Raw genomic sequence first — 12,651 nt, 5'->3', positions numbered from 1 at the left:
ACAAAAGAGGTGAACAGGTCACCACGCATTCAAATAAGGTGTGATAATGTGCACAGAAGGCCGTTTCTCTACATTTGATGGAAACATGAAAATAAGAGTGATAACAAATAGTTTGCATCTCTTTCTGAGACTGAGCCCAGTCTATAAAGTCCCAGTCCTAACAGTGACAGAGCCACAATGCATTCCTGCAGCCATTCCCACAAGGCACACAGTTATGGTCTCACACCATGCTGTGCACCTGTCAGATGCATTCCCATCATACCACTCAGAATCATCACAAACGCCATTCCTCCTCCCAGCACTCCCCTGAAGGCTCAGGTGTTCCCCACAGTGTGAAGGTGCACCAGTTTAGGTGACAACAACTGCAGCAGCAACACACGCAATTATTTTAAGGGGACTTATTATGCTAATTTCTAGCTCTACATTTTTGTAGTTTTATTCTGGGATTCCAGTTGTGTTGCATGCTTTCAATGTTCAAAAAAAACTATCTATTATACTGGCTCTTTATGCAGCCCCACAGTTCATCCTGTCTGAAGCAAGCAATCCGTTTTAGTTTAAAAATGGAGAATTAACACGAATACGATCTCCGTCCACACCAGCGTTTTAGAGTTGATCTCTGTCTACATTAAAACGAGTGAAAACACACATCTAGTGGCCGTTCAGGTACACTGGGCATACGCGTGCTGGTGTAAACATGAAGCAGATGGACTATTCCGTAGTTACAGAAGATTTGGTGAAAGAATAAAGTACTACAGACTAAGAATCAGACCACCTTTTTTTTTTTTTTTTTGCATGGACCAATAAGGAGCTGGGACTGTTACTCAATGTAACACAGGACTGTGGTGGCGGACAACAGACTGGGAGTCGTCGCAAAGTAAACGGCAACATGCACAGTAAAAGTGTAGGCAGGTAAGTGTCATTTGCATGGTACAGAATATTTTAATAAAAATACCAAGTGAAAAGCTCTGTCAGTAGCTCCTTGTGTCTGCTTTGCATGACTTAGAAGACCCAATCAGAGAGCCAAGCGTGAGCGTCTGCGTCATTGTTTCTAAAGTTGTCCATTTTTGCCCGTCTTCTCTAAAACGCCCTCCGGAGTTTCAAAACGAAAAACGGGGTCGGCAGCGTTTTGTCCATTTTAGGTCTTTTTCGCCGTTTTAGTCTGGATGGGAGGTGCAAATGTAGCAAAAGGTCTCCGTTTTGAAATGAAAACGCAGTAACGCAAAGCTCCTCTGTTAAGTACTTTTTCCTCTGAATCACTTTATTCTTTAGCCAAATCTTCTATAACCACAGAGAGCGCATTGTTGAGCAGAGCGGTCAAACACAGACAGACTGAGAGGGTGGGTGTACTTAGTGGGCGTGTCGTGCCTGAAGCAGATCATGAGCAGATGACTGTATAAGGACATCCCTGCCTGGCTGACGTCAGCTCGGCAGGAAAGTAGAAAAAAATATAAAAATAACCTAGCATTCAGAGCCGTCTGAAGCATGAGCTTTTTACTCACCGGGATTACTTTGGCATAAGTTTACCTCATTTTTACTCTCTCTCTTTTTACTCACTCTACATTTTTTGGAAACGCTGACACAGTTTAGTATGAACATTGTAAAATTATATATCAATATGACAGAAAATAAGGAAAAGCTATATAAAAAGGTCCCCTTTAACAATCCTGCCTTTAAAAGATCCTGAAAGTAGCCTACTTTACTGTTCAAGTTCTGTGCAGAATATTTCTGTGTTGGTGGATTTGGTGAAACCTTTGACTAATCAAGCGTGTTTTAATTACAAATCCTCAATCTCCCTTCGAAACAAATCCTGGATCAATTGCAGGGGTTAGCAGCACTTACTCTGCTGGAAATCCATTTAAAGAAAAAAAGAAGATGTACATGGCTACAAACATGGTTTAACTGAGAGTACACCGAGGTACAATCAGGAACATAATTAAGCAATTGCATATTTTTGAAAAAGAAGATACAGTGGCTCATCTTTTCATATAGACTACTACTTACCCTCTTACTTGCCAGAAAGAGCTAACTCAATAGCCATTAAATAGCCCTGTTAAAACATAATTTCATAACACATTTACTTTCATTTAGCAAAGCAAAAAATCACCACTGTGCTCTGTGCTGGACAGAGATGAAACATTGTGTGTCCCATCACAATAGGTTGAGTAAAAGACCACATTTGGTCAAGGAGTGCATCTCTCTTTCTCTGAACAATTTCACCCTGGCATGCAAATTTCTTGGGGGAAATCCTGTCACTGGAACTGGTGATGTGGCAGCTTAGAAAGGACAAGCCGAGTCATGAGCATGAAGAACATGGAGGAGGAGGAGAATAATTAAAAACCAGCTACTGGAGCTGTTCTGTCCATTTCTCTTCATTAGTGTATTTTCTTTTGACTAGGGTTATCTTTTTGTTGGATAGAAAGAAAATGTTTACTTCTTTATGCTCTTATTTTGGTGATAACTCCTAATTTACACACGCACAGTACCAACAAAGAGTTCAGGGACATGCTCTGAAACTTGTTATGGGGAATAAAGAAGAGCACAAACTGTCGAGGTTACGCTTGGAGGGGAAAATGGGCACAGACAAAACATAAATCATTCCAGGAATTTCCTGAAGATCCCAGGTGGACGGAGATAACAGAGCAGGTGAGGGAGGGATGCAGGGCAACAAACGCACGCGCCGCAGACACACAACCGCTTAGCTTTTTTTTAATTTATTTTTTTTAATCAGAGCGTACAACCTTGCCGCAGCACGGACTCCTGCACTCACACCGGAACCTGTTGCTATGACAACTGTGGGTTTCTGTGGCAACAGTGGGAGATACTAAAATCAACAGGGACTGAGTCACTTCCTGTCTCGCACAATCCTTCCCCTTTTGAATCAGCGAGCCCGCAGCGAGGTTGACTCCAGAGTCACTAGAAGCAATCATACAGCCAACTCACACACGTATCTGTCTGTGTGTCTGTGTGTCTGTGTCTGTGTCTCTGTGCGCGCGCACGACTGCAATTATTAACATAACTCACCTACTTCCTCATAAATTAAGTTATCACATAATAGCAGAAGTTAGCAAAGTCGGACTATGTGCTGAATATAAAGTTATGTTCTACAATCATCTTAACCTCTATATCTGCTCTATAGTGCAAAATCTGGTTACATACATCACCATTGTCTTCATACATAATGAGATTTTCTTTAATGTGAATATTATATTGTCTTGTCCAGAGGAAAAAAAAAAAAAAAGTTACTTTATTGCATGGAGCAGACCTGTTGGACTTTTAAATGTTTCAAGGGTTTCTACAAAACCTTCACTTTTATTTACAAAAGAAGCCAAAGATGTTAAATAAAAGATCAAAACTGGCAGGATCATTATCTAAATGTGGAAACAATCAAAGAATACCTAACAAGATTAATCTGACCAGACATTCAATGGCAACTTTCAGTATTTGACAGTTTTTGATTCTCTGTGTTACAGTCGGTACCGAAAAAACACTGAGGTTTGACCACCAGGAGTTCAAAGAAGTGACCAAGAGGTCATTGAAGTGCACTGCACTGAACTGCAGAGTAAAAACAAGTCTGAATGTCTGAATCTCAGATTGTGAGAGATTTCAGTTGCTACTACCGCTGATACCCCGCACCAGTCTGTGCTCACTTTTAACCACATGTAAAATATGTTTCCCCTCACTGAGTGAAACTTTTGGAAAGCAACAGGAGGCCAGAAATTGCTGTGGCACTGAAAACCAGCCAGTCAGTGAGTGGCCTGCTTTGACTGAATGTAATGGAAACCATGAATTTTCTAATGACACTGACAGAGAGCCTGTATTTAATGTGGATCACTCGCGTCATGGACGATACCCAATCCATTTAATAAGGTCAATATTGGTGCCTATACCAGCGAGTGAGTGGACATCAGACAATCAAAACATTGTCCACTTCACTGAACTGCATATTAACAGCAAGTCTGAATGGGCTAAACTTGATATTAGAAATAATCGTTAGTTGCATCCCTAATGGCCGCTCTATATTTCTTTCTACATAATATAATTCTTTGGAACTGAAATGCTGAGCCTTAGAGTGACAGAGATTTGCGACATGAATCAGAGCCGGAGTCATCGCAGGCTCTTCTGCTCTCTTTTTGCAGCTTGCAGAGGTTCAGCCCACTCACAGGCGAACTGTCTTCCAGCTCTTACCGTTTGGCTTCCTCCAGGTGACACAGGTACTCATAGGCCATGTTCTGCTGCCGCTGCTCATCCATCTCCTCCGCCGTAAGCCGCTCCACGCCATCCAGGACAGCTGGCACCCAAAACATACACAAAATTTCAATTTGCAATTTCAAACTGCATCAAAAACAGGAATGAATTTAATGACTCAAAGCAATATCACCATAACACTCTGAATCTCTTGCTTGATTTGCCAAAAGAGCAGAAAAAGAAATCACTTAAGAAAGTTGTATTATGTTTTACATTTTGAATGATTTAATAACAAATAGCTATTTAGTGACTTTTTCATGGTTGCATAACCAGGGAAAAGTTTCCATCCAGCTCCCAGGCCTCTCTAAAAGGTCAATATACTGAGGTGTTTTACAAAAGGAAACCAGCCTTATTTATTAGTCATCTGTGTAGAAAGTTAACACATGAGCTCAGTGTGGCCCAGGGCTGTCGGGACTCCATGATGTGGTCATGCCTTTGTCTTTAAATGGCGTGCTTATTCATACACTGAAAACAAAAAACAATGCAGTGGGGTTTATAGGGTGATTCCTGTGAGGTTACACAGAGTAGAGCAGTGGTTCCGCCTATATTCCCTACAGAAGTTTTCTCCCAAATTATGGAGAGGGGGATGGGAGAGAGGAGGGCGCGCAATACAAAGAGGCCCCATTTTATCCTCCTGTCAGGTCTGAGGTGGGAGAGCTCAGCCTGTGTGGGATCAACAGGTAAATTCTCATTTCAACAAAGACCGAGACTACATGCAGTGAAAACTTGATCAATGTCTGCTTCGGAACCACTTTCTAAGTTTGTCTGACCGATGATATGTATTCAAAAATGTTAAATTGGGATTTGTCAGTGGAGCAAATTGCTTCTTGTTTTCCATGTTTGATGGCTAAAGGAGTATACGGTTTTATTGTGAAATCCAAATGATGAATGGATGATAGTTTCTTACAGTTTCTTCTAACTTTGCTCCAAAGGGATTTAGAAGTGAAATCATTTCAATAAATCCATGGGCGGTGGTTATTGGGTCATTTCAGGTCCACGAAGAACTCACACACACTCAAATTTAAAGTTTGAATAAACTGTCCTGTCTTTTTACATGTGTGTAATAACTAACTAAAAACAGTTGTGAAACTCTGAAAGCAGGCCGCTCTCCTCAACTCTGCCATACAATATAAAAACGCGGAAGTCATAATTAGGCTGTAACCATGCTGTCAGACATAAAACCCGCTCCAGCAGTGAGCGCTTTTAACAAATACATGAGACTTTTCTGAAGTTTTGGGGTCGTTTGCATGTGAAGAAGCGGTGCTGTGGCCCGGAGTAGCTTGTCCCTCTGTAGTGTGAGGGGAAGCCGCCTGCCTGGCATCTCAAGGTGAGCAGAAGAAAGTCTGAACTTACAGCCATATCTCGGCCGGAGCCCGTCTGCCTCGTCTGAAGTTGACATCCTCCTCTCTTGAGAAACGCGACTCTGCGCTCCACGGTTCGCTTCAGTAAAAAGTTTACGCACAGTCTGAACAGCTTGTTTCCCAAACTCTCCGCAGCCAAAAACACTTAACACAGAGAGAAAACCGATAAGGACCTTTCGGCCCTCTAGTTGCTCCTCTGCACAATTTGACTTGAGACTTTTTCTTCTTCTTCAAACCCCTGATGTCACTGGGTGTGTTCCTAATCCTGAAGTATGCGTTTCAGGAAACGGAGCTCAGATGCCTCCAGGCGGCCAAACTGCTGTCGCAGCGCCCCCTGTTGTCCGCTGCCCGCACGAGACCGCGCAGGTTCCAAACTGGGGTCCGGGGACCTTTAGGAGACGTTAAGTGGGATCCTGAGAGTTCACGGGAAAAATGGGAGATTGTCTATAAAAGTGCATAAAGGAGTTTTGGTTCTGTTCATATGGTGAATAATTTTTTGGCAGATTGTAGTATTAAAGTCAATAAATTTAAATTAAAACAGTATGCATGTTAGGCCTATGTAAATAAATACAATACCATAGAAATAAATATAATTTTCTATCAGTTTTAAAATTAAAACTGATTATGTTTGGGTTTAAGCAATTTGAAGACTTACAAACTAAATACAAATAAAATAAAAATGGAAAAAAATATGGACATAGCATAGTTAACCTATTAGATAAGATAAAATCCAAACACTTGTAAAAAATTATAGAAACTTTTTTGTTGTTGTCAAATTGAGGACCTCATTATGTTCTGGCTAATATAGTAGCAACTGCCTTGAAGTTAGCAACTCCAAGATCACTTCATGTAGATATTTATGCATCTACTTGTGATGTGACCCCCCCAAATATTTGAGAAGGGCTGCAGTAGAGGGGAGAACAATGCATATCCTATTAATAATTCAAACAACTCAAGCCTACTCAACCACAGAGTGGGCAGCCAACTATATTTTTCCTTTTCTTTTAGAGTACTTTTGTAGATGCTGAAATATTCTGTTTTTTACCTAGCATGGGTCAAACTGCAAAAACACTAAATCCCTCATTTGTTGGACTTATCTTTCAAACACCTGAAGTTTTTGTAGTGGTAGCGCTTTCTGTTAAAAATTGCGTCTCAAAGCTGAGAAAAGCTCCTCCAGAGCAACAGAAGACATTACACAAGTGTTTTCACATGATACGTTTGATAAATAGGCCTAATTGTTTCTATAAAAATAAGTGCTGCAAACCAGGTAGTCAATTAAGCACAACAGTTTTGTTTGTATATTTAATTTACAGGATGAACAGTCCACTACATTTCATAGGACCACCATTACAGTGAGCCAGCGTGCACTATTCCAGGACCCTGGAACTGGAAAAATTGAATTAATGACAGCCATCATTAATATTATTCATTTTTCATGCACCTGTGATTTTCCTGCTATGACATGTCACCTGTCTTTTGTGAAACAGGCCTATTATGATGCCAATAAATAAATAAGTAGTTGTATAATGGATCAGCTTATTAGGTAAAATGTTCTTCTTCCCCATTTTAACACAGCACACACCCCTCATTGACATAATGTATTCCCTAGCCCCTTACCCTAACTTTAACCATCACAACTACATGCCAAACCTTAACCTTAACCCAATTATAACCAAAACCCTCAAAAAGCCCTTAAACTTGTGGGGTCCAGAATTTTCTCCACAAAACTGTCCGATCCCACAAGTATAGTGGAAAACAAGCCCACAGAGAAATGTTATTTATTTATTTTATTAAAGCACACACACACATTTGCTGTAAAGTTTTTATTTTTATATTTATTTATTTAAACACACACATGAACATACACTTTTACTGTTTTATGTTATTTATTTAATGAAATGCATGAAATGAATTAATTGTTGTATTATAATTTAAGCTTTGGCAATATTTTCTTTGACATTCATGCCAACAAAGCAAAATTGAATTGAATTGAGAGAGAGAGGGAGAGAGAGGGAGAGAGAGAGATGTGATGTAAATCGATATCTGTCCACGGTTTGAAACAGATAGGCTAAGTGTTATCTTTCTCTCAGTGGGAATAGATCTCTGTCCTGTGGGACCAACAGCCTCATCAACAGCTTTATTAACAGTAATTGTTCCCAGATGTAGAAAACACTGAATTCAGAGAGACAGTTCTCATTTGTGCTACAAAATAGAAATACTTAATTGAAGTATCAAAAGGTACTTAGGTTCGGGATCTGTTTATCAGTGGTATGTGTTCAGTATCTGGCATTAGTGGCCAGTGGAGAATCAAGTCTGATCATTTAAAACTCCATGTACCCAAAGGCAAAAACACACAGTCCAAAAAAAAATCAATTTCATTTTAGATAGAAGAAGTGTATTCTTTCGTTTACTCTCATAAACGATCCTTTATAACCGTGAGACTAAACACAGAAAAGTCATCACTGTCTAAGCCTGAAGCCGACCTGGCCAGCATCAAAGACCTGAATCTATTTCCTTCGCCATTAAAGAGGAGCTGTGGGTGGCCATCTGTCTTTTGTGAGTGTTTATAGTGCTCTTACTTGAATTCATACCTGCAGCAGATTATGTGACCTTTAGACTTTTTTTTTCTTCTTTTTTTTTTTGTAGTTAGCCCACGCATAAATAATGAATGATTACGGTATATTTATCAATCAATGGATTTTTTTAGCGAGTAAAAACAACAGTTTAGTTGTTTTAGTTTTTATAACTAGCAGCCTAAAAACTTTCAAATCACATAAGTATTAAAGCCAATTTACAGTAGAACATCACGTGACCCGGTAGCTCCTGTGTTTGATGTGGACACCTGGAGGCCAAATGGTTCCTGATGTGACTCTTTTCTCACGCAGTTTTAATATTTCTGGATGTTTTGTATTTTTTTTTTTGGACTACAACCAAGACTTGGCGAGTTTCATCTAGACTGATTCATATATTGGTGGGTTTATCCTCCTACCCTAACCCACCCCTTAGATCCCTGCCCACATCCAAGACTCTCCTGCATGCTAATCCTGCTGTGGGCTTTCGGGCGGGGCGTGAGTCAGTATAAGAGAGGAGAATGTATGTGGAGGGGGGGATCTCCTGTGGACCGGCTGCGACCCTCTGCTCCTCCAGTCCTGATCTGCTTGCTCCTGTCGGGACCTCCCCCACCGAGACCAGCACCATGGATAGCTCCAGGACGCTCCGAGTACTGCTGCTTGTCGGCCTGCTCTCGGTCATGTGTCACGGCCAGGCGTCCCAAGAAGTCTCCGCAGAGGACTTTGGAGTGGACAAACCAGAGCCAGCCGCAGAACGAGACCTGGTCAGTATAAGATGTTAACCTTAATGCTACATGGACACGTTTCTTGAGAAACACCTGAAAGATTTAGCCTATTTAGCAGAATAAATGACATGTTTAGGATTGTAGAGTTTAGTTTTCAGTAACAGTCAGAAGTCTGCTGTGCATCATAGCAAGATTTGGGTGGGAAAAATAAAGTTTTGAGTTTTTTTAAAACTTTACATGTAAATACATATCCTCGTTTTCTTTTATTTGGATTTATTTTATAAAATAAACAGATTTCTCATTTCTTTCCTAATAGAAAAAAAAACAGAAAATATTTCAAATTACTTAAAATGAGATTCATTTTGTATTAGACAACAATGTAAGAGATGTATAGCATTTGTACAGATGTATTATTATTTATAATGACAATGATTGTCAAAGGGAGGTCAGAGTTTATTCACTGTATTAACAGTTTATTTTAACTTCTAATGGAGATGTTTCCAAATATACCAAATATATCAGGAAGATTTTTGGGAAAATGTGTATAAAATGATGCAGAAGACAGCTCAAAAAAATCACAGCACCATGATTTTGAAAGTACCCTACAGCTTTGATGAAGAGTTAATGAAAGTCAATACAGAATATATACAGTTGGGGAAAAAACAGCTCTGATTGGACACCTTCTCCTCCTGCCTGATGTTTGTTGTTTCTGTGAACCAATCTTTGCTGAGCAGATAGAAGCACTGGAGGCTCTGCTGGGCAGGATGCATAATCGGATTTCCTCCACGGAGAAAAGAGGAAGCATCCCACTGGTAAGTATACTTTAATCAATACATTCATGCAATGCAGTTTTAACCTTATTCCTGTAACACGGGGTGGAAGAAATACACAGATCATTAACTTAAGTAGAAGTAGCAATAGCACAGTGTGGAAATACTGTGTTCCAAGTCAAAGCAATAAAAGTTTTACTTAAGTAAAAGTGCAAAAGTATTAGCATCAAGTACTCGTTCTGCAGAATGGCCCATTTCAGAATAATAAATTTTATATTATTGTATTACCATCCCTGATAGATTTATGCATCACTTTAATATTGCAGCTGTTAAAAGGTGGAGCTCATTGTAGTTTAATATCATATTTTATATGATATTACCTTTCATTAATAATCTGTATTAACTGAATTTATCAAATTAAATTATTAGAGTAAAAAGTACAATATTTCCCTCTGAAATATAGAGTGCTAACATAAAATGGAAAAACTCAAGTAATGTACAGGTACCTCAGAGCTGTACTTAAGTACATTACTTGAGTAAATGTACTTAGTTACTTTCCACCACTGCCCTGTAATGAGTAAAGAGTGTAATTTAGTGATTAGTTTGACAATGTTCAGTTACTCCTGTGCATTCTGTAGTCACATCACTGCACTGTTGTTTAATTAAAGCCATTAGCAAACTATACCTGCCTGTAATTAAAAGATAACAAGAAAATGCCAACAAGAGTCTTTTACTCAGTGCAATTACAGACTAATCAAGATTGTTGTTCAGCTCCAATTAGCTGAAAGAGGGGAGCAGAAAAGCTACGGAAACCTCTCAATCCTCCTGAAATAAGACAAAACCAGCTAATGAACAGGATTTAATTAATTCACAGGAAAAATTCTGGAGTGATTAACAGCTCACCCTCATTTTCTTGTGTCAAATAAATCAGAAGAATTAATGGGAGACGAAAAAAATTCATCAAAGCAAATTAATTAATGGAAAGTTAATTTGCTCCATACGTTTCTATATGTCTTCATGAAAACTGATATATAACCTTCCTGCCAGTGATGACGTTGTCAAACATCATTGTCACTTTTGGAATCTAAGTATCTGATTATATTTGAATGACCTCTCAATCTCCCTCTTCCCGGTAGTGTGGGATGGGTGACCGGTGTGCCATGAAGTTCGGGCCTCGCATCGGGAAGCTCTGTGACTGCGGCAGAGGAGCCAACTGCAACTCGTACCTGCTCAAGTGCATCTGAAGCTCTCTTTTCTTTTCCACAAACACAGCATCACTTCTGCAGGACCAAACATCCTTTACAACTTCAGCAGCAACCCCGACTCTCATCGTACTGTCAGTCTCTAATATCATCATGCATCATTATGCATTGTTGTTGTTTTGACAGCTGTTGCCTGAGGAGAAGCATGGGTTTTGTATTGCTGACAGTCCTGGTTATATACTGTAGCATGTAAATGTTTCATGTTTAATAAACACATTTATCAACGTAGCTATTTGTTATTTATTTACCCAAAGTTTACTCATAGTTACATAGGATTTCTTGGACCATGTTGCCGTCATTTGTGTTCAATTTCAGGGATGATAAATGTTTTAATTGTAATACTTTGGAATTTTGCAGCTGTGTATTCACATAAATAAATCATTGTATCAAAAGCGTCTTGTCGGCTATCTGTCTTCTCTGGGGTGGAGGCTCTCAATCACAATGGGATCAAATCAAATAAACCAAAAGAAGAACAATAAAAACTCTTCAATACAAAGCAAATATAATTGCCAACACGCTGGTTTTTTTCACCTGCTATCAACAATATTTCACGTGTGAAAGTACAATTTCACATTAAAACACACAATTCACCTGTGATAATACTATTTTTACATTGTATGTATTCATGCACTTTCACATGTGACCTGTTATGCAAAGGTTGTTTGTTTTTTTATTTGTATAGCACCCACGATAGTACATGAGGTGTACTCAGCTGGCAGGACAGCACTGTGCAAATGAGAACTTTTCAGACTGACAGGAGTTTTTCGGTGCTCCTGTACATGTCTGTCATACAGCAATAATCATGTTTCACACAAAGTCAGCTGGTTTGGTTTCAGATGACCTCACTTACAGTACTTGGCCTACCCCACATCAGCACATGTTACGTTTAAAGTCACAGAGGTTTCTTATTCTAATTTAGTTAAGGACAAATATTCTGTCACTCTTTCAGATGAAATAATTAAGATAAATTTGAGAGGTATACACTTACTGGCTACTTCATTAGGTACACCTTGCTAGTACCAGGTTGGACCCCCTTTTGCCTTCAGAACTGCCTTAATTCTTCATGGCACACTTTCAACAAGGTGTTGGAAACATTCCCCAGAGACTTTGGTCCATATTGACATGATAGCATCACGCAGTCGCTGCAGATTTGTCGGCTGCACATCCATGATGCGAATCTCCCGTTCCACCGCGTCCCAAAGGTGCTCTGTTGGATTGAGATCTGGTGACTGTGGAGGCCGCTGGAGTTCAGCGAACTCATTGTCATGTTCAAGAAACCAGTGTGAGGTGATTTGAGCTTTGTGACATGGTGCATTATCCTGCAGTAAGTGGCCATCAGAAGATGGTACACTGTGGTCATAAAGGGACGGACATGGTCAGCAACAATACTCAGGTAGGCTGTCGCGATACTCAATTGGTACTAAGGGGCCCAAAGTGTGCCAAGAAAATATCCCCCACACCATTACACCACCAGCAGCAGCCTGAACCGTTGATACAAGGCAGGATGGATCCGTGCTTTCATGTTGTTTACGCCACATTCTGACCCTACAAACGTTTTTCCAGTCTTCTGTTGTCCAGCGAGCCTGAGTGAACTGTAGCCTCAGTTTCCTGTTCTCAGCTGACAGCAGTGGCACCTGGTGTGGTCTTCTGCTGCTGTAGCCCGTCTGCTTCCAGGTTCCACGTGTTGTGCGTTCAGAGATAGTATTCTGCATACCTTG

The 12,651-nt window shown here is 39.9% G+C and overlaps 2 protein-coding genes across 3 annotated transcripts in view; one reads left to right on the top strand and one right to left on the bottom strand.

Annotated features, from left to right (window-relative positions):
• Positions 1 to 5,874, bottom strand: part of iqgap1 (IQ motif containing GTPase activating protein 1) — a 49,046-nt gene extending 43,172 nt beyond the window's left edge. Inside the window, exons 1-2 of the mRNA XM_046032204.1 lie at positions 5,599 to 5,874; positions 4,186 to 4,288 (exon numbers count right to left, since the gene is read on the bottom strand). Coding sequence (XP_045888160.1) covers positions 4,186 to 4,288; positions 5,599 to 5,644 — 149 coding nt within the window. The 5' untranslated portion in view covers positions 5,645 to 5,874. The remainder of the gene's footprint in view (positions 1 to 4,185; positions 4,289 to 5,598) is intronic.
• Positions 4,845 to 11,281, top strand: cartl (cocaine- and amphetamine-regulated transcript-like). Of its 2 annotated transcripts, none has more exons than XM_046032205.1 (4): positions 4,845 to 4,925; positions 8,613 to 8,940; positions 9,636 to 9,713; positions 10,808 to 11,281. In XM_046032205.1, the coding sequence occupies exons 2-4, from the start codon at positions 8,698 to 8,700 to the stop codon at positions 10,913 to 10,915; spliced, it is 429 nt and encodes a 142-aa protein (XP_045888161.1). In that variant the 5' UTR covers positions 4,845 to 4,925; positions 8,613 to 8,697; the 3' UTR covers positions 10,916 to 11,281. The 2 variants fall into 2 exon arrangements, with proteins under 2 accessions (XP_045888161.1, XP_045888162.1); XM_046032206.1 differs by lacking the exon at positions 4,845 to 4,925 and adding an exon at positions 5,434 to 5,572.
• Positions 11,282 to 12,651: the final 1,370 nt, after the last annotated feature.

Source organism: Micropterus dolomieu, linkage group LG20, assembly GCF_021292245.1.
Source record: "Micropterus dolomieu isolate WLL.071019.BEF.003 ecotype Adirondacks linkage group LG20, ASM2129224v1, whole genome shotgun sequence".
In the NCBI taxonomy this organism is placed as follows: Eukaryota; Metazoa; Chordata; class Actinopteri; order Centrarchiformes; family Centrarchidae; genus Micropterus; species Micropterus dolomieu.
This window is presented reverse-complemented; position numbering and strand designations above follow the sequence as displayed.